General features: G+C 35.5%; 1 protein-coding gene across 1 annotated transcript in view; it reads right to left on the reverse strand.

Moving 5' to 3' along the window:
• Window positions 1–27577, reverse strand: part of MNS1 (meiosis specific nuclear structural 1) — a 48887-nt gene that overhangs the window by 16252 nt on the left and 5058 nt on the right. The window contains exons 3-7 of the mRNA XM_040492772.1: window positions 12960–13087; window positions 4747–4849; window positions 1617–1846; window positions 815–1031; window positions 609–716 (exon numbers count right to left, since the gene is read on the reverse strand). Coding sequence (XP_040348706.1) covers window positions 609–716; window positions 815–1031; window positions 1617–1846; window positions 4747–4849; window positions 12960–13087 — 786 coding nt within the window. The remainder of the gene's footprint in view (window positions 1–608; window positions 717–814; window positions 1032–1616; window positions 1847–4746; window positions 4850–12959; window positions 13088–27577) is intronic.

Consider the following 27577-nt stretch of genomic DNA (forward strand, 5'->3'; position numbering starts at 1 on the left):
AATACATAAAAAACTCTCAAAACTCTACGATAAATTAACAACACAATTAGAAAACTGGCCAATCATCTTGACTTGTGGTCAAGGTTTTTGATGTTGTTGAACACCATATCCTGTGGTTTTCGGACTACTTATTCTATATATTAATGAGAAGGGATACTGAAATCTTGAACTATAATTATGGATTTGTCTCTTTCTCCTTTCAGTTTTACTTCATGCATTTTAAAGCTTTATTTAGGTTCATCCACCCTTTAGGACTATTATATCCTCTAGATGAATTTACCATGATTTCCAACACCACTTGCTTTTGATTAATGTTTAGTATATCTCTCTCCATCCTTTTGTTTTTAAACTATATGTCTTCATATTTAAATTGTGTGTCTTATAGATAACACAGTTGAATCATACTTTCTATGCAGTTTGTGGACTGTTACCTAGGTATGACTTTTTTATCCAGCCTGAAAATTTCTCTTTTAATTGCAGTGATTATGCTATTTACACATAATGTAATTATCAATATGGCTGGGTTTAAATCTACTATTTTTCTATTGCTTCATCTCAAAATGATACTCTTCTCTATGTTAATCATTCTTTCCATTTCCAAAACTTACTTTTAGTTTCATCTTATGTATTTCAGCTTGTTCTTCCTGGTATAATTCTTGTCTCACTTGTTCCAAATCTTCACGTTGCCGCAGCATTTCTTCCAATTTCTGAGTCAGCTATCAAATTTTTAAAGAAACACACAAACATCAATAAGAAATTCTATATCAAGTATTTCTGAATTTCTCCATTGTTAAAGAAGTGGCTATTTTAATACCATATTCTGAAGCTGCAGCCTTTTTTCCTCATTTTCTTGAACTTTTGCCATTCGATCTTCTTCTCTTTGTTGCTGCATGTTGGCAAACTCTATGATTTTTCTGTTTTCTTCTTCCATCTCCTCACGTTTCTTTTTTCTCCAGAGAGCTTGCTCTTTCTGAAACTCTTCTATGTACCTTCGAGTTACATTCATTTTTTCTAACTTTTGTTGTCTTTCCCTAAAAAAGCAATAGTTGAGTACAGTTTAATAGTACAAGAAATAATATAAATATAAAAATGTGTCATTTCCTTCAGTTGATAATGTGGGAAAAAACAGCCTATTTATAGTTTATTCATTCATTCATACCACAAACATTTTGAGTGTCCACTATGTACTGCTAAACATAATGACAGGTATGAATTTTCCAAGTAAAATACTACTTATACCTTTCCTCTAACCTATTAATGAAGTTTTATGCCTCTCACTTCAGAAAGGCACCAACCTGTTTACATAAGCCTAGCAGTACACTACACTTCAGTTGTCTAGCAAAGAAATGATCAGAAGACAAGTCCTCTGACACGATATGGGCACATTTAAGGAAAACAAAGGTTTAATCATTCTGTTACTTAATAAGCATTTGTTACCAGATAATTATAATGCTCACAAAGATAAACAGGAGTTGGACTCCGTTTATGTGATCGTAATACTTCCTGAAGACTTAGTATGTATTCAGCACTGTTCAGGTGCTTCTCCTCTTCACAACAAGCCTGACATAAATCTCATCTCAATTTTTAGGCATGTAAAGAAACTGGGATAAACTTACAATTGATCTTCTTCATAGATTTTCCTAACAATTTCATCAATCATGAGTTTCTCTTTCAGTAACTGCTCATAAGCTTCCTGCTTTTTCCTTTCTTGTTCCTCAAGTTGTTTCTCCAAGTCAAGATAATACTGTGCTTTTACTTTATTCCGTTTGTTCTCTGCAGCATTCTCTTCCTTTATTGCTCTCTCGTGTTCTTCCATCATGATTTTGGCTATTTCAGCATCATGTTTCTGTTATGAAAACAAAATTCATCTTTCTACTTTCAAATGTGAGTGCAGTATGATAGAATATTTCAAAACAGGTGAAATTGAATATTATAAAGTGTACTGCATAAAATATTTTCATCTGTCCAGGTAAATGCAAAGGTAAGTCACTGTTACTTGAAGGGTTTGAATGATGAGTCAAACCCTAAAGGTGCTTTCCCATTCCTTCAAGTGGATCTCAAGGAAATACAAGATAAGTGTAACTAATAACTCCACTAATAACTAATAACTGTGAGAAAATTAGAAAAACTCCGCATTTGAAAAACAGCAAAAATTTGAAAAAATTTGAGGTACTTTATAAATAACTGTTTTTTAAAAAAAAAGCAGTAGTAATCTTTTCCTTTTATTTAAAAGTCATGTAGGCAATTTTTAGCTCCATTATGTATCAGCTGCCCTTTACAGTAAGGATTGTACTCTTTTTCAGACAAGTCTCCTATTAACCAGCTCTGAGCAACTCTGAAGTTTCTCTCAGCCTAAACTTTCTTTCTTGCCACCAGCCTTTGAAGTCTCTCATTTCTCATTTATTAAATGCCCTTTATAATCACTTTAACTTAAAAGAGTCACATATATCATTGTGCCTGTTTTCTGTAGCTTTTAATTCACTCATTCAAGACCATTCCCTGAGTTAGAGACAATCTTACTTCTTTTTTTTTATTTATTTTTTAACGTTTATTTTTTTATTTTTGAGACAGAGAGAGACAGAGCATGAATGGGGGAGGGGCAGAGAAAGAGGGAGACACAGAATCGGAAGCAGGCTCCAGGCTCTGAGCCATCAGCCCAGAGCCCGACGCGGGGCTCGAACTCACGGACCGTGAGATCGTGACCTGAGCTGAAGTCGGACGCTTAACTGAGTGAGCCACCCAGGCGCCCCGAGACAATCTTACTTCTTAACTAGGTTAAACCTCTTATTTGTTTTGAGCATTTTGAAATCACTTAACAAAGTAAGTTGTAAATTAAATATACTGAGGCAATTTTTATTACCCTCGACCATTATGATCACATACCAAATAGCATCAAATAGACAAGAAAAGATTAAAATGCGAATGTGAATGCCATTCCTAATCTAATTGAGGCTTTTAACATATACACTATGAATATGACTTGACCAAAATTTTTTCTCTTCTACTTTCTTAGCACGTGTTGTATTGGGTTCTTTAAAAAAATGTGAAATGACAAAAACATTTATGTACACACTGCCACACACTTAATAGACATACAATGTTCTCATTTCACAGATTTAAGAAGACTAAAGCTCAGACAGAGCCCATATTGGCACCTAGGTATCTCGACACCTAGTCAAATTGTAGGACTATTTGACTGTAATTTTTGTGGACTCACTCTATTTAGAAAATAGTGGCAATTCTTTCAGGAGTCAGACTTAAATATACAACTACCTGGAAAAACTTCAATGATCAGAATAAAACTGCAAACTACTGGTCAAAGAGTACACTGTTTATGTTCTACTTTATTTTTGTTTTTAATTTTATTTATTTTGAGAGAGAAAGAAAGAGAGAACATGAGGGGAGGAGCAGAGAGGGAGAGAGAAAATCTCACAAAGATGTTGGGTTGATCTCACGAAGCATGAGATCATGACCTAAGCCAAAATCAAGAGTTGGACCAACTCTTAGCTCAGCTTAACCAACTGAGCCACCCAGTTGCCCCAGTTCCACTTTATTTTTGAAAGGGTAGAAAAGAACTACATGGCTTAGGAAATGAGGTCTCCTCATGCTCTCCTACCACCTGCCATGCGAAAGGCAATCCCAGTTAACAGCATGCTGTGCAACCCTTCAGAATTTTCCTATACTAACACACATGCATGCACATCACTGTGGCCAGCATCTATTCTTATGAGATGCCTATGTTGCATTGTGCTGGTTAAGTATTTTGATATTATTCCTCTAATTGTATGTGTGCATCAACATATATGTGTTGATATATATACACATGTTAATATACAGTTTTTAAAAAATAAAGATGGTCTGTGATGTGTATTTCTCTCCAACTTGATTTTTCTGCAACTTGTTTTTTTTTTCTTTTTAACCTAAAATATAACTTTAAAAGCCACAACATTTACCTCTACCTCTTCTCTTTAATAGCTTATAATCCTTGAAAGGGATCCAAGAGAGAGGAAACTCTACAACCAAAATGCTTTACGTATTAATAGAGAAACGAGAGAAAAGATTGTGTACTATTGCAATCAGACCTTTTCATCTATGTCTAGCCTTTCCAGGGGACCATGAGGGCTCAAGTGATGGTGTGCACACTGCTTTTCAGAATTAACTCAATAAACCCTATTTTACATTTACTGTAGCACCACTAGTGAGTGTGTCTAAAACTCCTTTGCCCAAGAGTAACTCTTGCCCTGAATCTGGCAGTATGTCAGGTGTTAGAAAAGGGAATAAACATAGAGGAAAAAGATAAAAAGATAGCTACTTACAAAACATGAAAGTTTCCTGCTTAAAATTATAAAATACTTCACTTTTTAAGACATTTAACAAATGAAAAACCTAGTAACATTCTAAAATGAATTGATCACACTAACAACTTGTACTGTATTGGTTTGTCAAAGAATTATCAGTCAGAGACCACAAAGAATGCTCAGACTTACTGAGTATAGCTATTCATTCTAAACAGCAACCACATTCTTTGTGTCTCTGAAAGGCTCTAATATTAAATTAAACAAGGCTCACTATTGAATAATTTCTGAGTTTCTATACCTTAAGGATCTGAAAAGCATAAAAGTATTTAAGAAATCTAGCAGTGTAAATTCTTCATAGTATGTAGCAATTTTCAAAAAATTGGTCTATTGTTGATTTTCTAAATGAAGCTAAAAATATAGAAAACATAATGACCAGAAACATGATTACCATTTGCTCATGTTTAATGGCATCCTTCTCTGCAATCTGAGCTGCCCTTTCTTTATTCATGTAAGCTGCTTTTAATTTCTTCTCCAATTCTCTGAGCTCAATACTGTTTTAAAAAAAAAAAGACAGAAATTTAAAATTGAGGACCACATTTTCATCTTAAAAATCTGTACCTGAAATTTAAAATAATTTTTTTCTAAATGTATATTTATATTAAATATCTTGAAAGTAATACTCTTTTCTCTCTTCATCCAAAGAAAAATCAGAATGAAAATGAGGCATTATAATTAATTTTCCAGACAAAACAACTGTTTTATTTCCAATAATCATCACTAAAAATCTTTTTGCCAGTGCCTGACTCAGAGAAGATGCTTTAGCAATATTGGTTAAAATTTCTGTCCAGCTACCGACACTATTGAGCTACAAGAACTATAGTGGAAGGGTTGTAAACACTCTGAAAGCCATGACTATTTTTTGATGATTAATGATGGAGAGGAATGACCATGGGCAAGTTTGCTTCACTTCTCTGGGCTTGTTTACTTACCTGTTAAAAATGAGGATCACCCTCAGAAAACCTCTGAACTGCTTTTCAATCTATCCCTTCCCTAACTATAGTGGAAAATAATATGCCATACACAACTTTTCATTTTAATGTGCCAGTCATATTTCTGAATATGAGAATTCTGAGTCGGAAGGGTACTTAGATGTCACTTAGAAGCACATCTTGGGGCACTGGGGTGGCTCTATAAGCTGAGCATCTGATTCTTAATTTCAGCTCAGATCATGATCCCAAGGTCATGGGAGCCCCCGTGTAGATCATGGAGCCTGCTTAAGATTCTCTGTCACCCTCTCCCTCTCCCCTTCCTTGACTTGTGCATGCTGTTTCAAAAAATTAAGTTAAATTAAAAAAAAATTTTTAAAGCACATCTTAATTCTTACTAGAACAGAGGCACTCACCTAATTATAAACAATTTAGAAGTACCCTAAACCTCCAAAGAGATAATCATGGGTAGGGAAGAGAGCTATTCTTGGTGTTGTGATGTGTCCTTCTTGCCCTCACTGTTGTAGTTGTAAATGTATGGGACACAAGATTGCCTTCTTTCATAAAAGTAATAATATAAGTGAGGATTAAGTTTCGAGGTTAGTCCACATATTTTACTCTAAGGAGCTGACATATTTACAAGAGTTTTTGTTGGATTAGAGTTAGGTACTAATATTAGTAAGCCAATGTACATACCCAATCCCAATTTATAATATTACCTCTCCAAAACAAAGTGCATCAAATTCCAAACAACTAACATGTAAATAAATGACTTTCATTTGAAGGACAAATGCACAGATTTCTACTGGATATATACCTAGGAATGAGATTTCTGAGTCACAGGGTAGGCTGTATTCAAATTTCATAGAAAATGCCAGCTTTCCATGCTCTGTACAGAGATTTACACTCATAGTGCTTCAGTACTCCCACTGCTACACATCCCAACAACACTTTTTAGTCGTGTCATTCTTTTTCATTTGAACCACTCTTGTGGGTAAAATATCACTGTGGTTTTAATTTGTTTCCCTAATAAAATGAAACTCAGACCTCTTCATATGTTTGAATCATTTCTGTGAAGTCATTCATCTTCTGTGAAGTTTTTGTTCAAGAATTTTTTGCCCACTTTTAGACTAAATTGTCTACTTCTTGTTACAGAAGAGTTCTTTGTATGTTCTTAATATAAGTCTCTTGTTAGTTACAATCATTGCAAATATTTTATTCCAGTCTGTACTTACTCTTATAGCTGTTTCTTTAGATGAAGAGAAGTTTTCTAATTCACCCATCTGTTTCTTCATTGTCAATGACTTATGTGTCATGTTTTAAGAAATGTTGCCTACTGCACAGACATAAAGTTATTTTCTTTTGTTAGTCTCTCAAAATTTTGTTTCACCATTGATTTTTAGACTATAATCATTCAAGAATTGAATTCTGTGTGTAGAATGAGGTAAAAAATCAAGTTCATTTTTGTATATATGGCTATTTAATTGATGCAGTACCATTTTATAAAAATGTCCATTTCTGAATGTTCTGCACTACCATTGTAGTGCCAGGGATTTGCAGTGTCATAAAGTTTAAGTGTGTATATATGCATGGATCCATTTTTTAATATCCCATCCCATCGTTCCTCAACTGGGGTTCCATAAGAGAACTAAGCCTCACAGAAAACGGAGTCTATATTTTAATTCTCTCATAGACAGTACATAGCAGGCATTGTTTTAGATCCACAGGAAGTAAGTTAATTCATTACAGATGCCGTAGGCCATTAGGGTTTAAATTTTCTGGTTGAAAAGATCTGCTCCATCCTATTTCATCAATCCATTTGTTTATTCTGTGCTAAAACCACAATATCTTAATTATTACAGCTTTATAATAAGTACTCATATCCTAAAGAATAAGTCTCCAATTTTGGTCTTCTTAAAGATTGTCTTAGCCATTCTAGGTACTTTGCATTTCCATATACATTTGAGAATAAGCTTGTCAAATGTCATAATAAACAATACTGGCTGAGATTCTGATTAGGATTATCCTGAATTTATAAATCGGTTTGACATGTTTACAATACTGAGTCTTCAATTTTATAAACATGGCACATCCTTCCAATTATTTAGGTTTTTAAAAACTCTATTGATAATAGTTTTTTTTCAGTGTTGAGGTTTTACACCTCTTTCATTAGTTACTTACTTTTATATGCTCTTGTACAAATTATTTTAAAACTTTCATTAATTGTTGCTAATTTACAGAAATACAATTAATGTTGTATATTGACTTCACATCCAACAACACTGCTGAACTTATTCTTATAATTTATACATAGATTCTTTGGATTCTCTAGATACACAATCATATCATCTGGTAATAATAAAAGTTCTATTTCTTTACTGCCAATCCTAACAACTTTCATTTACTTTTCTTGCCTTATTGCACTGGCTAGTGTCCCTAATACAATTATTAAGAGAAGTTGTTATAGCAAGCATTCCTGTCTTCTTAATATAAGTAAAGTGTTTAATGTTTGCCATTAAGTATGATGTTACTGTAAACTCCTTTTATTCCTAATTTGCTAATCCTCTTTTAATCTTAGAGTGATGTTGATTTCCACCAATTGGTTTTTTCTGCTCATACAGTTTTTCTATTATATTCTGTTCATCGGATGAATTACACTTACTGATTTTCTAATGTTAAAACAACTTTGTATTCTTAGAATAAGTTAAATTTAGTCAGATTTTTATCTTTCTCACACACTGTTGGAATTGATATTAACTAATTTCAGATTACAGTAGCTAAACTCAAGAGAAAAATTAGTCTATAAGGTTCTTACCCTACTCAGATACTGATCTGATTACAATCAATTGGAAAGTGTTTCTTCTTTTCCCACTCTGCAAAACTATGTGAGATCAGGGTTATTATTTGAATGTTTGGTAAAATTCACCAACCACCTAGCTATGTAGGTTTCTTTGTGAAAAAGGTTAATTATAGGTGTAATATCTTTAAAAGTTATAGAAACATTTATGTTTCTGTTTCTACATATGCCAGTTTGGTAAATAGTTCTATTTAAGAATTTATCTAATTTTCAAATTTATTTGTATCAAATTATTCACAATATCTTGCTATGATCTAGTAAACATTTGTATGATCTACAGTGATATCTTATCATCCATTCCTAAAATTGGTTATTTATGCATTCATTCTCTTTTACACTATACCATTCTAACCAGAGGTAATCAATTTTATTAGCCTTTTTAAAGGCACAATTCTTGGCTTTGATTCTACTTTATGTTTACATTCTAATTCATTTGTTTCTGCTCTTATTATTCTCTTCCTACATTCTTTTTATAATCATTCCAGATGGAAATTTGCTGTACATTCTCTAATATCCAGATGGAGCCTTCATTTCTAATAGTCATTTCAGATTATAAATTACTCTTGAGCAACAGCTTTAGCTAAACCCCATAAGTTTGAGGGTTTTCATATTATAATTTTTTATTGTGGTACAATACAAAAAAGAAAAATTTTGCCATTTTTAACTATTTTAAGTGTACAATTCAGTGGTGTTAGTTGCATTCACAATGTTCTACAACCATCATCACTATTTCTAAAACTTTTTCATCATTCGAAATAGAAATGCTGTACTCATTTAAGCAGTAACTTCCCATTCCTCTCTTTTCCTAGCCTCTGGTAATCTCTAACTACTTTTTGTCTCTACAAATTTACCTGTTCTAGTTATTTCACATAAGTGGATTTACACAGTATTTATCCTGTTGTGTCTGGCTTACTGCACTTAACATATTGCTTTCAAGGTTCAGCCATATTGTAGCATGTATCAGAACTTCATTCCTTTTCATAACTGAATGATATTCCACTGTATATACATACCAAAGTTGTTGATGGACAACGGGGTTGTTCCTACCTTTTGCTATTGTGAATAATGCTGCATTAAACATTAATGTACAAATATCTGATTAAGCCTCAATTTTCAATCCTTGTGGGTATCTACCTAGATAGATCATATGGCGGTTCTATATTTAACTTTTTGAGAATCGTCAAACTATTTTCCACAGTGCTTGCACCATTTTATGTTCCTACCAGCAATGTCCAAGGGTTCCAATTTATCCACATCTTCACCAGCATTTACTTTCCATTTTTTTATTAAAGCTATCCTATCAATTTCCCTAATGACTTAATGATGTTGAGTGTTTTTTTCATGCGCTTATTGCCCCTTGTCTGTCTTCTTTGGAGAAATCTCTTAAGTACTTTGCCTATGTCCAAACTGTTGAATTGTAGGAATCATTTATATATTCTGGATATTAAATTCTTTTTTTTTTTAAGTTTTTTAATGTTTATTTTGAGAGAGAGAGAGAGAGAGAGAGAGAGAATGGACAGGGAGGGGCAGAAACAGAGAGGGAGACACAGAATCTGAAGCAGGCTCCAGACTCCGAGCTATCAGCACAGAGCCTGATGCAGCCATGAGATCATGACCTGAGCAGAAGTCAGACACTTAAATGACTGAGCCACCCAGGTGCCCCAAGGATATTAAAATCTTATCAGAGATGTAATTTGCTTTTCTAGTCTGAGTTGGTTAGGAGTTATGTGTAACAGAGATGAGTATCTTGTGTCAATCCTACAGGTAGCTACCAGGTAGGTTCAAACATACATACATAATAATTTTCTAATAAGATCTGATCTGCTCTCCTCTCTCCAGAATGAGGGACAGATACTCACAATATGGGCTACTACTTTCAAGCCTGCCTTAGAGCTGGGAGGGGATGGAGCAAGGACAAATGAAAAAACTACAAAGCTTTGCTGCCATTTATAAGTTGCCTTTTTCTTGATTCAGCATTCACTTGGTTGCTATGAACCTTTGACTGTTCGAACTGTACTGCCATCAGGAACAAAGTGGCTATGTGTTTAATAAAGGAAGCCTATCTCTGTCTCCTCTTTGAGCCAGTGTTTGCTAAACTTAACTATCAATTATATATGAGATACTTGTTTTTGCTTTTATAAAACTATATATTAACTATATAGTACATGTATAGCTGCTAATTATGTAATTATAAATTGTATAATTAATCATATAATTAAGCATAATAATTTTAAATCACTGAAATTATTAATCACACATATAATTCCTGATCTGTGGTATAATTTTAAAAAAGACTTCTAAAAATAGGAAGTGACTAAAAAAATAAAAAAATAAAAATAGGAAGTGATTGTCCCATCTCAAGGTAAAAGCAGTGATAAAATTAAACTGTCTTTTAAATATTTTCTTGGATTAAAAAACATGTGTTCAAAGATCAAATAACAAAGAATCTCATGACTTTCAAAGTCAATTATTTTCAAAATAAATGTCAATGAGCCTTAAAAATTTACCTTGGGTTTTAAAAATTCATTTCTTTTAGAGTTAAAGAGGCTAATCTTACTATACATGGTTTTTAATCACTTAGGATGTATTTTGAGTACCACTGCAAACATTTCCTTGATTTGAGAACTGCCAATTTGCAGATGAAAACACTGATCAGAAAACTGGTCCCTTACTGCACGTCAGTCACAATTCCATCACGGCTTATGCACAAAATTAAAAACTCTTAGCAGTTTTGACACTGCTAAGAAGTAGCATACGCTATTTGAAAAAGCACTCAGCTGAATGACTTCTGCCTAAAATTTGAAGAAAATTTTCAAAAATATAGCATTCTAGATGGGCCATTATTTTCTTTCAGCCCTTTCAATACATGGACTTCTCGTTTTCACTGTTACTATCAAAATCGAGTTGTACTTCTGATTGTTGCTCCTTTGAACGTAATAGTCTTTTGAGGGGCTGCTTTTGTGATTTTCATAGTTTTATTTATTGTTGGATTTCAGAAGTTTGACTAGGATAAGTACAGGTATAGTTTTCAACATTTGTTGTGTTTTAACCTGTGGCTTTATGTCTTTTATCATTTTTGGACATTCTTGGCCAATATCTCTTCAAATACTGTTTTTTGCATCATCCTCTTCTATTTCTACTACCAGAACTAAAATCATACATCTGTTAAAATTTCCATCATAGCCCTTATCTCTTTCAAGCTTTCTTTTCTATTTTTCTATCTTTTTGTCTCTCTGTGCTTCATTCTGGATATTTTCCACTGGCCTGCTTGCACATGACTCTCTTCATCTGTTTCTTTCTAATAAAATCAAATTGAATTCTGTATTAGTGAAGTAAAACATACACGAAGGTGCAAAAATCTTAAACATAAAGTTCATCAAAATGTTGAACACCTTGCCATATGCTTATTGGCTAGGCTCTGCTTCAGTTCTCTTAACTCTCAGCCATACTTTTGGAATCAGCAAAGCTTCCAAAAGAAATGCAGCTTCAAATGCCAAGCTTACCATTCAGGTTTTCTTCTTTCCCAGATCTGGCTTTTATACTTTCTCCAGATAACCTGTTCTCAGAGGGAGCAATTATTGGAATCACTTTGTCTAAAAATTGCTAGAAGTAGAAAGTTCCTCCATTTCATTTTTAGATCAGTGAATTAGACAAAAATATGATGAAATATTTGTTTCATCTTCAGATAACATAAAACCACAAGGGATAGCTCATATGATTGGAGAATTAATGTCCAAAAAGACGGTTTGCGACTAGAACAATACGAAGACATTAGTGGCAATTTTAAATCTTTAAGAGTTAATAAAAGAATTTGATAAAAGTTGTAGACCCAGAAAAACACACATGGGTACATCTGTCAAACATATAAATATAAATTAATGAAGTTTAGAATCCCTGAGGGTCACCCATGGGTCATATAATATCCTACAGGAAGTTTGGCTCAGTTAAGATAAAATGTAACAATTATCAAAGTAAATAAATTTCTATTATATTCAACTATGTAAGTATAGGCGTGACATGGCTGCTCCTAATAAGTAATTCTGTCTTAGGCAACATTAAGAAACATATTTTAGAACAATGTGGTTAACAGTCCCTCTACTAGGGGTATTAAGCAATACCCTGGAGCATTACACATAATTATGGGGGTAATATTTTGTTAAGGACCAATAATCATGTAAAGTGTATCTACAGAAGAGAACCAGGATGGTGAAGCTTGAAATTATACTATATGTGAAACAAATGAAGGAATGAAGGATGTTTAACTTATATAATAAAACATTTATGGGATTCATAAATATGAAAGGATATCCCTAATAAGCACTAAATTTGTTTGTTTTTTATTAGATAACAAAAATGAGATAAATTCATGAAAGTTACAAGGAAATTAATTTTGAAACAATATGGGGGAAAGATATTCAGAGTTACAGCTGAATGAAAATAGAAGTTCTATGGCAATCACTAGAGGTGTTAACCCATAGCTGACCAGCCACTTTCCAGTAATACTGGGCTGGAAAATTAAATTATGTAAGGTTTCACTTAAGAGTAGGATTCATGAGTCTATTTTTTAGGTCATTTAAAAAATTACATTTAGAGGAAAGATAAGAAACTGATATTTATTTTCACCTTAAACACTACTTTGAATACAACTTCTTTTCTCAAATGAATATATACAGGACTTAAAGCAATAAGCATTTCCAGACAAAATATTAACTAAGTGCAATGATACAAAGAAAGAAATTTCACTTTCAGGTGCCAAGCACAACATAAATAGTTTAAAGGCAAAAACAAAATAACTGAAATTTATAAAAGCCAAGATACCTGTTTTCTCTTACTTGTTGCCTCATCTTTTCATCCTTTAGACTTTCATGTTTTAGTTTGGCCAATTCCATAGCCAATTTTTCTTCTTGTTCAATCTGAAGTTCCCTCAATCTTTTGTTTTCTTCTGCCTGAATTTTTTTAAAAAAGAAACTTCAATTATTTGTCCTTCAGAATCAGATATATTTTTTCCTCAAGGAAGACTCTGTTTTGTAACAGAAAACTTCAAGTGCCTTCGGAGCAACAACCATTTGTGTTTTATTTTAAAATACAAAACGCTATTTCAATCAACACTTTCCCAAACGTTTTACCATAGAAAATGTCAGACATCTTAAGTAGAAAGAATATTAAAATACACCCTCAGGTAGCATCACTCATTTTCAATAACTACCAATATTTTGTCAACCTTTTTTCTTTGCTCTTCTACTCCAATTTCATTTTTTTTCCTTTGTTCTTTTTTGCGAGACTATTTAAAACATATCCTAGATATGTCATTACCATATAAGTAATTCAGTATTGATCTCTACCTGATAAGAATTTCATCTCATATAACAACCATACCATTAACATGTCTAAATAACAGTTATTCCTTAGTAAGGTGTAGTCCATTTTCAGGTTTTCCCAATTGTCTCAAAGATGTTTTTAGTTTGCTTTTTCAAATCAAAATCCAAACAAGGTCCACATGTGGCATCTAGTTATTAGTTCTCTTAAGTCTCTTTCCTTCTGTAATAGTCCATCCCATACACACATTTTCCCCCCAAGCCATTGATTTGTTGTAGAAATTAGTACATGTAGCCCATAGAATGTCCTACATTCTGAATTTGACTGATTGCTTCTCCAGGATACCATTTAACTTGTTTCTCTTTTGTATCATGGGTAAAATGGTAGAAGAATCTAGAGGCTTAACTAGATTCTGTATTTAGAAGGAATAAGCACATGAAAAGATGTTCACAATCATTAGCATTCAAGGAAATGCAGATTAAAATTACAACGACAGATCACTACAGACCTATTACAATGGCTAAAATGAAAAATAATGGCAAAACCAAATGTTGGTGAGAAATTGTTTGCTGGGTGGGAATGTAAAATGATAGAGCAACTCTGGAAAACAGTTTGGTAGTTTGTTATAAAGCTAACATACAATTACCATATAACTCAGTAACTTTACTCTTAAGCATTTATCCCAGAGAAATGAAAACTTATGTTTATTTAAAAACCTGTATCCTGGGGCGCCTGGGTGGCGCAGTCGGTTAAGCGTCCGACTTCAGCCAGGTCACGGTCTCGCTGTCCGTGAGTTCGAGCCCCGCGTCGGGCTCTGGGCTGATGGCTCAGAGCCTGGAGCCTGTTTCCGATTCTGTGTGTCTCCCTCTCTCTCTGCCCCTCCCCCATTCATGCTCTGTCTCTCTCTGTCCCAAAAATAAATAAACATTGAAAAAAAAAATTAAAAATAAATAAATAAATAAAATAAAAACCTGTATCCAGAATTGGACCCAAAAATGTATGGCTAACTCATCGTTGACAAAGCAGGCATGAATATCCAATGGAAAAAAGTCTCTTTAACAAATGGTGCTGGGAGAACTGGACAGCAACATGCGGAAGAATGAAACTAGACCACTTTCTTTCACCATTCACAAAAATAAATTCAAAATGGATGAAGGACCTAAACGTGAGACAGGAAACCATCAAAACCCTAGAGGAGAAAGCAGGGAAAAAACTCTGTGACTTCAGCTGCAGCAATTTCTTACTTGACACATCTACAAAGGTAGATTTACAAAGGTACTTCTGCACTGCAAAGGAAACAATCAACAAAACTAAAAGGCAACCAAAATAATGGGAAAAGATATTTGCAAATGACATACCGGATAAAGGGCTAGTATCCAAAATCTATAAAGAACTCACCAAACTCCACATCTGAAAAACAAATAATCCAGTGAAATAGCGGGCAGAAGACATGAACAGACACTTCTCTAAAGAAGACATCCATTGGGATGAGCACTGGGTGTTGTATGGAAACCAATTTGACAATAAACTTCATATATAAAAAAAATAAAAAAAAAAAAAAGAAGAAGACATCCAGATGGCCAACAGGCACATGAAAAGATGCTCAACGTCACTCCTCATCAGGGAAATATAAATCAAAACCACACTGAGATACCACCTCATGCCAGTCAGAGTGGCTAAACTGAACAAATCAGACTACAGATGCTGAGAGGATGTAGAGAAACAGGGACCCTCTTGCACTGTTGGTGGGAATGCAAACTGGTGCAGCCACTCTGGAAAACAGTGTGGAGGTTCCTCAAAAAATTAAAAATAGACCTACCCTATGACCCAGCAATAGCACTGCTAGGAATTTACCCAAGGAATACAGGAGTGCTGATACACAGGGGCACTTGTACCCCAATGTTTACAGCAGCACTTTCAACAATAGCCAAATTATGGAAAGGGCCTAAATGTCCATCAACTGACGAATGGATAAAGAAGATGTGGTTTGGGGCGCCTGGGTGGCGCAGTCGGTTAAGTGTCCGACTTCAGCCAGGTCACGATCTCACGGTCTGTGGGTTCGAGCCCCGGGTCGGGCTCTGGGCTGATGGCTCAGAGCCTGGAGCCTGTTTCCGATTCTGTGTCTCCCTCTCTCTCTGCCCCTCCCCCGTTCATGCTCTGTCTCTCTCTGTCCCAAAAATAAATAAACGTTGAAAAAAAAAAATTAACAACAAAAAAAAAAAGAAGATGTGGTTTATATATACAATAGAATACTACTTGGCAATGAGAAAGAATGAAATCTGGCCATTTGTAGCAACCGTGGATGGCACTGGAGAGTATTATGCTATGGGAAATAAGTCAGGCACAGAAAGACAGATACCATATATTTTCGCTCAGATGTGGATTCTGAGAAACTTAACAGAAGACCAGGGGGGAGGGGAAGGAAAAAAAAAGTTAGAGAGGGAGGGAGCCAAACCATAAGAGACTCTTAAATACTGACAACAAACTGAGGGTTGATGGGGGTGGGGGAGAGGGGAAAGTGACAGATGGGCATTGAGGAGGGCACCTGTTGGGATGAACACTGGGTGTTGTATGGAAACAAATTTGACAATAAATTATATATTAAAAAATAATAAAAAAATAAAAATAAATAAAAACCTGTATCTAAATGTTTACAGATTTATTCAAAATAGCTAATAATGGAAATAAACAGACAAATGCTACCAGGTGAATAGTGAGATAAACTGTGGTACATCCTACCATGGAGGACTGCTCGACAACAAAAGGGAACGAAATAGTGACACTAGCAACAACTTGGATGAATTTCTAGCAATTAAGCTGAGTGAAAAAATCCAATCCCAATATACTGTTTGGGCCCATTTATATAATGTTCTTGAAACACGTTCCTTATTTTACAATTGTGCTTTAATTCACATATTATAAAATTCACCTTTCACAATTCCCAATTCAGTGTTTTTTTTAGTATATTCACAGTGTTGTGCAACAATCATCATTATCTAGTTTCAGAACTTTTAAGTGGATATTTTTTTTTGAAGCAGCTTTGTGTTCACAACAAAACTGAGCAGAAATAAGAGAGTTCCCATATACCCAAAGCCCACACATATGCACTGCCCACCTCACTATCAACACCCCACCAGCGTGGTACGTTTGTTACAATCAATTAATCTGCAATGACACAATCACCCAAAGTCCACAGTTTATATTAGGGTTAACTCTTGGTGTTGTACATTCTGTGGTTTTGAGAAATCTGTAATGATATTTATCTACCATTACAGTTATCATACAGAACTGGTAGATAATTGGAATCATGCAGTATGAAGCCTTTACAGGTTGGATTCTTTCACTTAGTAATACACATTTAAAGTTTCTCCATGTCTTTTCATGGCTTGATAGTTCATTTCTTTTAGCACTAATATTCTATTGTCTGGATCAACGATCCATTCATCTACTGAAGGACATCTTAGTAGCTTACAAGTTTTGGCAATTAAAACTGCTATAAACATCCACATGCAGGTATTCGTGTAGATGTAAGTTTTAACATTACAGAACAGTTTCATCGCCTCCAAAAAAAAAAAAAAACAAAAACAACAACAAAAAACAAAAAACAAAAAACACCCATACCTGTTAGCAGTCACTCACCATTCCACACACCCACTAGTTTCTGAGAACCACTAATCTGCTTTCTATCTCTATGGACTTGCCTATTCTAGATACTTCATTTAAATGGAATCACAGAATAAGTGGCCTTTTTGTGCTCGGCTTCTTTCATTTAATGTAATGCTTTCAAGGTTCATCCATGTTGCAGCATGTATCAGTACTTCATTCCCTTTTATGTCTGTATAATATCCCACTGTACAGATAGAACACATTTTATCTAGTCATCAGTGGATGGGCACTTGGGTTGTTTCCAACAACCACCTTTTGGCTATCATGAATAATGTTGCTTTCAATATTCATGTACAAGTTTTTGTGTGAACATGTTTTCAATTGTCTTGGGTTTAGTAGAAGAATTGCTAAGTGATACAGCATTTGCATTTAACTTTTTGAGGAACTGTCCAACTGTCTCCCACAGCCACTACATTTTACATTTCCAAAAGCAATGTACAAGGGTTCGAAGTTCTCTACATCGTTTCCGATACTTACTATCCTTTTTAAAAAGAATTAGAGCAATTTTCATGGCTCTGAAGGGATACCTAACTGCGATTTTGATTTGCATCTCCCTAATGACATTATGTTGAACATCTTTTATGTGCTTATTATTCATTTGTATATCTTCTTTAGAGAAATGGCTATTGATGTCCTTTGTCCATTAAAGAGTTTATTTGTCTTTTTATTGTTGAGTTGTATAGGTAACATTCTTGAAATGACAAAATTATAGAAACGGAGAACATATTAGTGGTTGCCAGAGTCAGGCATGAGGTATGGTGTACAAGAAAGAGATGGTTATGTTTATGAAAGGACAAAATGAGGGACCCTTGTGGTCATGGAGCTCCCCTGGATCATGACTGTGGTGCTGGACATACAAACCTACACGTGTGATAAACTGTAGGGAACCAAACACACACACACACACACACACACACACACACACACACACACACCCCAATGCACAGACAGGAGCACAAGTAAAAGCACAAGTAGGGAAATCTGAACAAGATTGGTGGATTGTATCATTGCTGTTATTTTGCCTGTGATATTGTACTACAGTTTTGCAAGATGTACCATTAGGAGACATTAGGTGCAAGGTATATTGGGTCTCTCTGTATTATTTCTTACAACTGCATATGAATCCACAACTATCTAAATAATAATTTCAATTAACAAAAAGCAACTGCAAGTACTGGTGATAACACAACTGGAATTCTCATACACCACCCGAGGAAATGCAAAAAAATGCAGCAACTCTGCAAAATGGTTTGGCAATTTCTTATCAAGTGAAACATACACCCACTATATGACACAACCATCCTACTCTCAGATATCTATCTAAGAGAAATGAAAATTTATGTTCATATAAAAGTTTGTAATCAAATGTTTATAGCAGTTTTATTCACAGTTGCCATAATCTGGAAACAATTCAGATTTTTTTCAACATGCAAATGAACAAACAACTGTGGTACATCCATATACTAGAATACAACAATACCATTCAGCAATAAAAGGAACAATTCATACAACAATATGGAATCTTACATTTGTTTTGCTAAGTGAAAGAAGTCAGACCCAAAAGGTAACATATTGCCTAATTCCAGTTATATGACATTGTGGAAAAGGTGAACCTAACAGGACATAAAATAAATCAGTGGTTTCCAGGGATTTTGGGGAAAAGGGTGAGTGGCTGACTACAAAGGAGCAGCATGAGGGGGCTTTTGGGATGACAGAAGTGTTTGAATGACACTGGGAGAGTAGAGATAGAAATCTATCCATTTGTCAAAATCCATAGAACTATATATACATCAGAGAGAATTTTATAATATGCAAATTTAAAAAGAAATCAACCAGTAAATCCATGCCATGCACTACTACTCAATAATAAAAAAGAATTAACTATTGACAAATTCAACAACTTGGATAACTCTCAAAAGCATTACACTGAGTGAAAAAAATCTACTCTAAAGGTCACATATGACTCCACATATGTATGGAATCACACACAATTACATTTATATAACATTCCTGAAAGAATAAAATTACACAGATGGAGAACAAATCAATGGTTGCCAGGCATAGTCGGTGGCAGCAGCGGGGTGCGGGGGAGGGGAGGGCAGTGGTGGTGAAGAAAATATATGACTATAATGGGGTAGCATGAATAAGGTCTTGGTGGTGACACAACAGTTCTGTATCTTGAATTAGGTGGTGGCTGTGTAAATCTACTACACATTTGAAAAAAATGACATATGGGTATATATGCATATTGTACTAATATCATTTTCTAGAGTTTGATATTATATTACAGTTATGCAAGATGTAACCACCGGGTGAATCTTCTGTAGTGGTGCCCAGTGGACCTCTCCATACGATTTTTGCAATTTCCCAAGAATTTGTAACTATTTCAACATAAAAAATTTTTTAAAGAAATCGACCACATGTGGGGGGAATAATGGAATGCAGACTATGTCAAATTAACTGTATTAAAAATCAGGGAGTCCAAGATGGCAGCATAGGAAGATCCTGAACTCATCTCCTCCCATGGACACACAAAATCTACAGCTACCTGTAGATCATTTGTGTAGGAATGCTGACAATACCGACTCCATCTTTAGCCCTCCATCTTGTTCATGGTTGCTCAATGACCTTTCTTGGGGCTACAGGTTCCATGTAGCCATTCCATGGAAATGAATAATCATACCTTAGAAATGCCCACCAAGACCAAAATAGGGAGAAGGTTGTTTTGGTCTCCCATTATTCTTTTAGAAATAATAGTCTTTCCCCTTCCTGATGCACAGGTGAGGCTGCAAGATCTAATTAAAAGTTAGCGGTCAATTAGACACATTCAAGCTCTCTGCGGTGTGTGTGAACCCTTTGATCTCAGTATAGTGCCCTTCTGTGCGTCCCTTTGCTCTATAAGGTTTGTGGACTAAGGTCTGGATTTGGCAGAGAATAACTATGCAGTTGCTGTGAATAGTCAGTCTTCCACCCAATCCCCCTGTCAGTAAGTTACCTGAAGTAAAACACTGTGTAAACTGTATGGAGTGGCCTACTTCATTTTCCAGTCTCCAAGTGCCTTCTCAGTTTGGGGGATGCTTCATGTCTCTCCTGCACCTTCTAACAATTTCTCTCTGAAAAGGATCTGAAAACTAGATGAACTGCTTCTCTACAACAAAGGATAAAAGGACCACATTGAGAGGGGTAGAGACACTGTCTTGCCAAAAAACCCTACACCCAATAGGCAGGGAGACACAACAGAGAGGGATCTCACCAGTCCAGCACCTCTGCCAGATGAGTGAGCGGTTGGTGCCCCACATTAGGCACTCCAACACTTCAGAGCTGCACCAAAAATGTCTGGCTTAGAAAACCAACAGGGCTGACGTCCAAGGGACCCAAAGTACTATAGGAAACTGAGATTCTCATTTTAAAGGCTCACCTGCAGTCTCACTCATCCCAGGATCAAGCACAAAAGCACCAATTTGAAGGGAATTCATTTGCTGATCTGGGGGAATCTGCTGCAGAAGTAAGGGACAGTTGGGACTCTGCCAGAGACAGAGGCAAGGCTAACTCCTTTTGTGTGCTCTCTACCTAACCTGCCAGGGTAGCACACTGGATGCTGCACCCTGTCACTGCCTCACTGGGGCTGGTGGGACAAGTGGCCTCAGTGACGTCCTGCTGCTTTCCTGCAGCTGGGCAGTGGGAGCAGTCATAGCAATCCCCCATACCCTGCTTGGACTGGCAAGTGGGAGCAGTCGTGACATTCTCCTGCCACCAACCTGGGACCATACAGGCACAGAGACAGGGCACTTTCCCACAGTATCACAGAAGCCTTCAGGCACATGCAGTCAAGACATTTCCCCCCTGCCTTTCTGAACCTGGTGAGCGCACCTTTCAGAGCAGGTGTGTGCAAACCACAGAGACAATGCCCTTTGTTCACTTGGCCTTGGTGGCCAAGAGGGCTGAAGGTCCTGAGCTCCAAGGGACTCTTACCATCAGAAGACAGTTCTTGGCAGGCCAACCCCCCCAGGGCACTGCACGCCCAGTCTTCCTTGAAAAAGGCCTATTTATCCTGGAGCTCCAGCCTAAGAAAGAGTCTTCAGGTTTCGCACACAAACAGTAGCTACAAAGGCACTCCCAGGAAACATAAGTAGGGAGACATTATTCTTGCCCATCCTGTTGGCCTCACTGCAGCTCAACAAGACCTCCCAGGAAGGAGCTTATATACTCATCTGCAGCCCTGTTTTTACAACTGTTGCCCAGGGAACACCTCCATCTCTAGATCTGGAGGCCAACAGAGTTTACAATTGTAGCCCCACAGGACTGTATATATTTGCATATATTAAAAGCTGCTGCCTGAGGGTCTGGCTTCCATTCAGCCTGAAACTAGGTGAATAAGATTCCTCTCCTTGGAATACTGACAGGTCTTGGCATATCATCAACAACACAGACATATCAAGAATAAAAATCAGGCTGTTCAGACGATCACAAAGGTTCAAGAGACAACCAAGAACTAATCAATGGTGAATGAGAAGTTTCATCACCTACACAAAGCCACTTCTTCAAGACTGAAAGAAGTACTTGTTTTGCCTAACAGAGGGAAACAAACACAGCCAAACAAAATGAGGATACAGAGAAGTATGTTCCAAATGAGAGAATAAGACAAAACATCAGAAAAAGACCTTACTGATCCAGAGATAAGTAATTTACCAGATAAAGAATTCAAAGTAATAGGCATAAAGATGCACACCAAGCTTAGGAGAAGACTGAATGAACACAGTGAGAACTTCAACAAAGAGATATAAGATATAAGAAAGTATGAAACCAAAATCAGAGCTGAAGAATATAATAACTGAACTGAAAAATACACAAAGAGGGTTATACAGCAGATTGGATAGAACAGAAGAATGGATCAGAGAACTGGAAAACAAAGCACTGGAAATCACCCAGACAGAGCAGCAAAAAGAAAAAGGAATTCTTAAAAAAAAAGATGATAAATTAAGAGATCTATGGGACAAAATCAAGTGAAATAATATCTGCATTATAGGGGTACCAAAGGAGATGAGAAAGGAAAGAGGCAGAAAACTTATTTGAAGAAATAGTGGCTGAAAACTTCCCTTACCTAAGGAAGGAAACAGACACCCAGATCCAGAAACCCAGAGAGTTCCAAGTAAAATAAACCCAAAGAGATCCACGCCAACACACATTATTATTAATATGTCAAAAATTAAAGAGAAAATCTTAGGGTGCCCTAGTGGCTCAGTTGGTTAAGTGTCCAACTTTGGCTCAGGTCATGGATCTTGCAGTTCATGAGTTTGAGCCCTGCATCAGGCTTTGTGCTGACAGCTCAGAGCCTGAAGCCTGCTTTGGATTCTGTGTCTCCCTCTCTCTCTGTCCCTCCCCTGCTTGCACTCTGTCTGTCTGTCTCTCTCTCTCAAAAATAAATTTTAAAAAAATTTTTAGAAATTAAAAAAAAAAAGAAAATCTAAAAGCAGTACAAGCAACTTGTTGTAAAGAAAATTCCACAAGGCTATCAGCAGATTGCTCAGCCCAAGCTGTGCAGGCCAGAAGGGAGTGGCATGACATATTCAAAGTGCTAAAAGAAAAAAACTTCCAACCAAGAACACTCTACCCAGTAAGTTTATCACTCAGAATTGAAGGAGAGATAGTTTTTCAGATAAGCAAAAGCTAAAGGAGTTCATCACCACTAAACTGGTTTTTGAAGAAATGTTAAAGGGATCTTTTAAGTTGAAAAGAAATGGACTAATTAACAACCAAAAAACATTTGAAAGTAAAAATCTCTCTGTAAAATTTAATATGTAGTGAAGGTAGTATAAAAGTTAACTCATAAAGTTAGTATGAAGGTTAAACGACAAAAATAGTAAAATAAAACTACAATAATTAATTAAGTGATACATAAAATAGGAGATAAAATGTGACATCAAAAACATAAAATGGGGGAGATGGTAAAAGTGTACTATTTTGGAATAAGTTCAAGTTGATATCAACCTAAAAGGTTGATAGGATGTTATATATGTTGTATACATAAATTATCTCACAGTAACCACAAAGCAATACCTTACAGTAAATAAGTAAATAAAAAAACTAAACACAACACTAAAGAAAGACAATGAACCACAAGGAAAGACAGAAAGAAAATGGAACAGAGAGGAACTACAGAAATAGCCAGAAAACAATTAACCAAATGGCAATAAGTACAGATCTAACAGTAATATTTTAAATATAAATGGACTAAATGTTCTACTCAAAAGACAGCTGGCCAAATGGATTATAAACAAACAAACAAGACTCATCTATATATTGCCTGCAAAAGAGTTACTTCAGAAGTAGGGATACACACAAGCTGCAAGTGAGGAATGGAAACAATATTCCATGGAAATGAAAAGAAAGCTGGTATAGCTATACTCATATCAGACAAAATAAGCTTTAAAACCAACACTGTAATAAAAGACAAGGAAGGGCATTACATGATAAAGAGGTCAATCAAGCAAGAAAATATAAAATTTACAAATATATATGTATCTAATATAGAAGCACCAAAATATATAAAGCAAATATTAACACACCAAAAAGGGGAAATCAACAATAATACAATAATGGTAGGGGATTTTAACACCCTACTTATATCATCTGACAGAAATAAGAAAATCAGTAAGGAAACATCAGCCTTAAACAACACCTTAAACCAGGTGGACTTAATAGATATATACAGAACATTCAGTACAAAAATAGCAGAATACATATGCTTCTCAAGTGCATATAGAACATTCTCCAGACCAGATCAATGTTAGGCCACATAAAAAAGAAAATGTAAATAAATTTAAAATTGATATTATATCAAGCACCTTTTCCAACCATAATGGTATGGAATTACCAATTATCAAGAAGAAAACAACAAAACTGTGAGAATTAACCAGCATGCTACAAAGCAACCACAAGGGCATTGAAGAAATAAATACCTAGAAAAAATTTTTAAAAAATCTAGGGGCGCCTGGGTGGCGCAGTCGGTTGAGCGTCCGACTTCAGCCAGGTCACGATCTCGCGGTCCGTGAGTTCGAGCCCCGCGTCGGGCTCTGGGCTGATGGCTCAGAGCCTGGAGCCTGTTTCCGATTCTGTGTCTCCCTCTCTCTCTGCCCCTCCCCCGTTCATGCTCTGTCTCTCTCTGTCCCAAAAATAAATAAAAACGTTGAGAAAAAAAAAAAAATCTACAGACAGGGGCACCTGGGTAGCTCAGTCAATTAAGAATCAGACTTTGGCTCAGGTCATGATCTCACCATTTCCAAGTTCAAGCTCTTTGTCAGACTCTGTGCTGACAGCTCAGAGCCTGGGCCTGTTTCAGATTCTGTGTCTCCCTCTCCCTCTCTATCCTTCCTCCCACTCATGCTCTGTCTGTCTCTCTCTCAAAAATAAAAATAAACATTGAGAAAAATTTTTAATTAAAGAATAAAATTTTAAAAATTTGGAGACAAATGAAAACAGGAAAATAAAATCAAAATGCAGCAAAAGCAGTTCTAAGAGGGAGGTACACAGCAATACAGATCTTTCTGAAGAAACAACAAAACCCTCAATTAAACAGTCTAACTTTACACCAAAAGGAACTATAGCAAGAATACATGAGGCCTAAGGTTAGTAGGAGGAAAATAATAAAGATCAGAGTGGAAATAAATGAAATACAGACAAAAAAAGATAATAGGAAACATCAATGAAACTATGAACTAGTTCTTTGAGAATATAAATAAAAATGGGGTGCCTGGGTGGCTCAGTCAGTTAAGCATTCAACTACTGGTTTTAGCTCAGGTCATGATCTCACGGTTTGTGAGTTCGAGGCCCAGATTGGGCTCCATGCTGACAGTGCAGAGCCTGCTTGGGATTCTCTCTTTCCCTCTCTCTCTGCCCCCACCCCCACTCATTCTATCTCTCTCTCAAAAATAAACTTAAAAAAGAAAATATAAATAAAATTGACAAACTTTCAGCTAGACTTACCAAGGAAAAAAGAGAGAGGGCTCAAATACATAAAAATGAGAAGTGAAAAAGGAGTTACAACTAATACTAAAGAAATGCAAAGGATCATAAGAGAGTAATATGAACAATTATACGCCAAAAATTAGACAAACTAGAAGAAGTGGATAAATTCCTAACACATGATCTTCCAAGACTGAATCAAGAAGAATTCTTGAATCAAGAATAAAATCAAGATACTAGTAGGGAGATTACTAGTAAGAAGACTGAATCAATAAAACCTCCCAAAAAACAAAAGTCCAGGACTATGTGGCTTTACTGGTTAACTCTATCAAACATTCAAAGAATTAATATTTCCCCTTCTCAAACTCTCAAAAAACTGAAGAGGAGGGAACACTCTCACTGTATGTCATGAGGCCATCATTATCCTAATACCAAAACCAGACAAGGATGCCATACAAAAATAAAATTACCAGCTAATATTCCTGATATACATAAATGCAACATTCCTCAACAAAATATTAAGCAAACCAAATTCAACAACATATTAAAAGGACTATACACCATGATTAATGTGACTTATTCCAGGGATGCAAGGATGATTCAACATCCCAAATCAATCACTATTATATACATTAACAAAATGAAAGATAAAAATCATTGATCATCTTGATTCAGGAAAAGCAGATTATGGAGAGAATGTACCTCAACATAATTAATACCCTTATGACAAACCCACAGTTAGTTTCATACTCATTGGTGAGAAGCTCTAAGACCAAGAACAAGACAAGAATGCTCACTCCATCCCCACTTCTATAAAACATAGTACTGGAAGTCCTAGCCATAGTAATTAGGCAAGAAAAAGAAATAAAAGACATCCAAATTGGAAAGGAAGAGGCAAACTTGTCACTATTTGCAAATAACACAATACTAAAGACTACACCAAAAAACTATTAAAATAAATCAATTCAGTAGTGATAAGACACAAAAAATACATAAAAACCTGTTGAATTTCTACACATCAATACCAAAAGATCAGAAAGAAAAATCAAGAAAACAATCCCATTTACAACTGCATCAAAAAGTACAAAATACCTAGGACTAAATTTAACCAAGGTGACTATATACTGAAAACTATAAGATACTCATGAAAGAAACTGAAGAAAACACAAAAAAATGGAAAGATATTCTGTGCTCATGGAGTAGTAGTATAAAATGTCTGTACTTTTCAAAGCAATCTACAGAGTCAATGTAATTCCTACCAAAATATCAACAGCATTTTCACAGAATTTGAACAAATAATTCTAAAATTCATATAAAAGCACAAAAGAATTAAGATAACCAAAGCAATCTTGAAAAAGAACAAAGTCAGAAGTGTAATGCTCCCAAATTTCAAACTATTATCACAAAGCTATAGTAATCAAATCAGTATAGTATTGGCATTAAAAACAGACACATAGAGGGACTCCTGGGTGACTCAGTCGGTTGAGTGTCTGACTTCGGATCAGGTCATGATCTCACTGTTCATGAGTTTGAGCCCCGCATCCGGCTCTGTGCTGACAGCTCAGAGCCTGGAGCCTGCTTCAGATTCTGTGTCTCCCTCTGTCTCTGACCCTCCCCCATTCATGCTCTGTCTCTCTCTCAAAGATAAATAAACATTAAAAAAAATTTTAAATAAAAACAGACACATAGATCAATATAACAGGACAGACAGCCCAGGAAAACCCACACATATATGTCAATTAATTTAGAACAAAGGAGGCAAGAATATACAACGGGGAAAAGTGGTGTTAAAACTCTTCAAGTGCTGCTGGGAAAACTGGACAGCAACATGCAAAAAAATGAAACTGGACCACTATCATACAACATATACAAAAATTAACTCAAAATGGATCAGAAATTTGAATGCTAAGACCTGAAACCATAAAAGTCTTAAAGGAAAACATAGGCAGTAAGCTCCTTGACATTAATCTTAACAATGTTTTTTTTTAAAGCTGATTCCAAAGGTAACTGCAATAAAAAAGCAAAATCAAATGAGACTACCACAAACTAAAAAGCTTCTGCACAGCAAAGGAAACCATCAACAAAATTAAAAGGCAACCTACTGAATGACAGAAGTATTTGCAAATCATATATCCTATATGGGGTTAATATCCAAAATATATAAAGTCATAAAACCCCAAAATGAACAAAATATAAACAGTCTGATTAAAGAATAAGCAGAGGACCTAAATAGACTCTTTTTAAAAATGACATACAGATGCCCACCAGCACAGGAAAAGATATTTAACATCACTCATCATCAGAGAAATGCAAATCAAAACTATAATGTGATTATTACCTTACACCTGTCAGAATGGCTATTAGCAAAAAGAAATAAGTGTTGGTGTGTGGAGAAAAGGGAATCCTCATGCAGTGGTGGCGAGAATATAAATTGGTGCAGCCACAATGGAAAACAGTATGGAAGCTCTCAAAAATTTTTAAAAAATCATATG

This window comes from Herpailurus yagouaroundi, unplaced genomic scaffold, assembly GCF_014898765.1.
Source record: "Herpailurus yagouaroundi ecotype Mexico unplaced genomic scaffold, PumYag 184, whole genome shotgun sequence".
NCBI classification, from domain to species: Eukaryota; Metazoa; Chordata; class Mammalia; order Carnivora; family Felidae; genus Herpailurus; species Herpailurus yagouaroundi.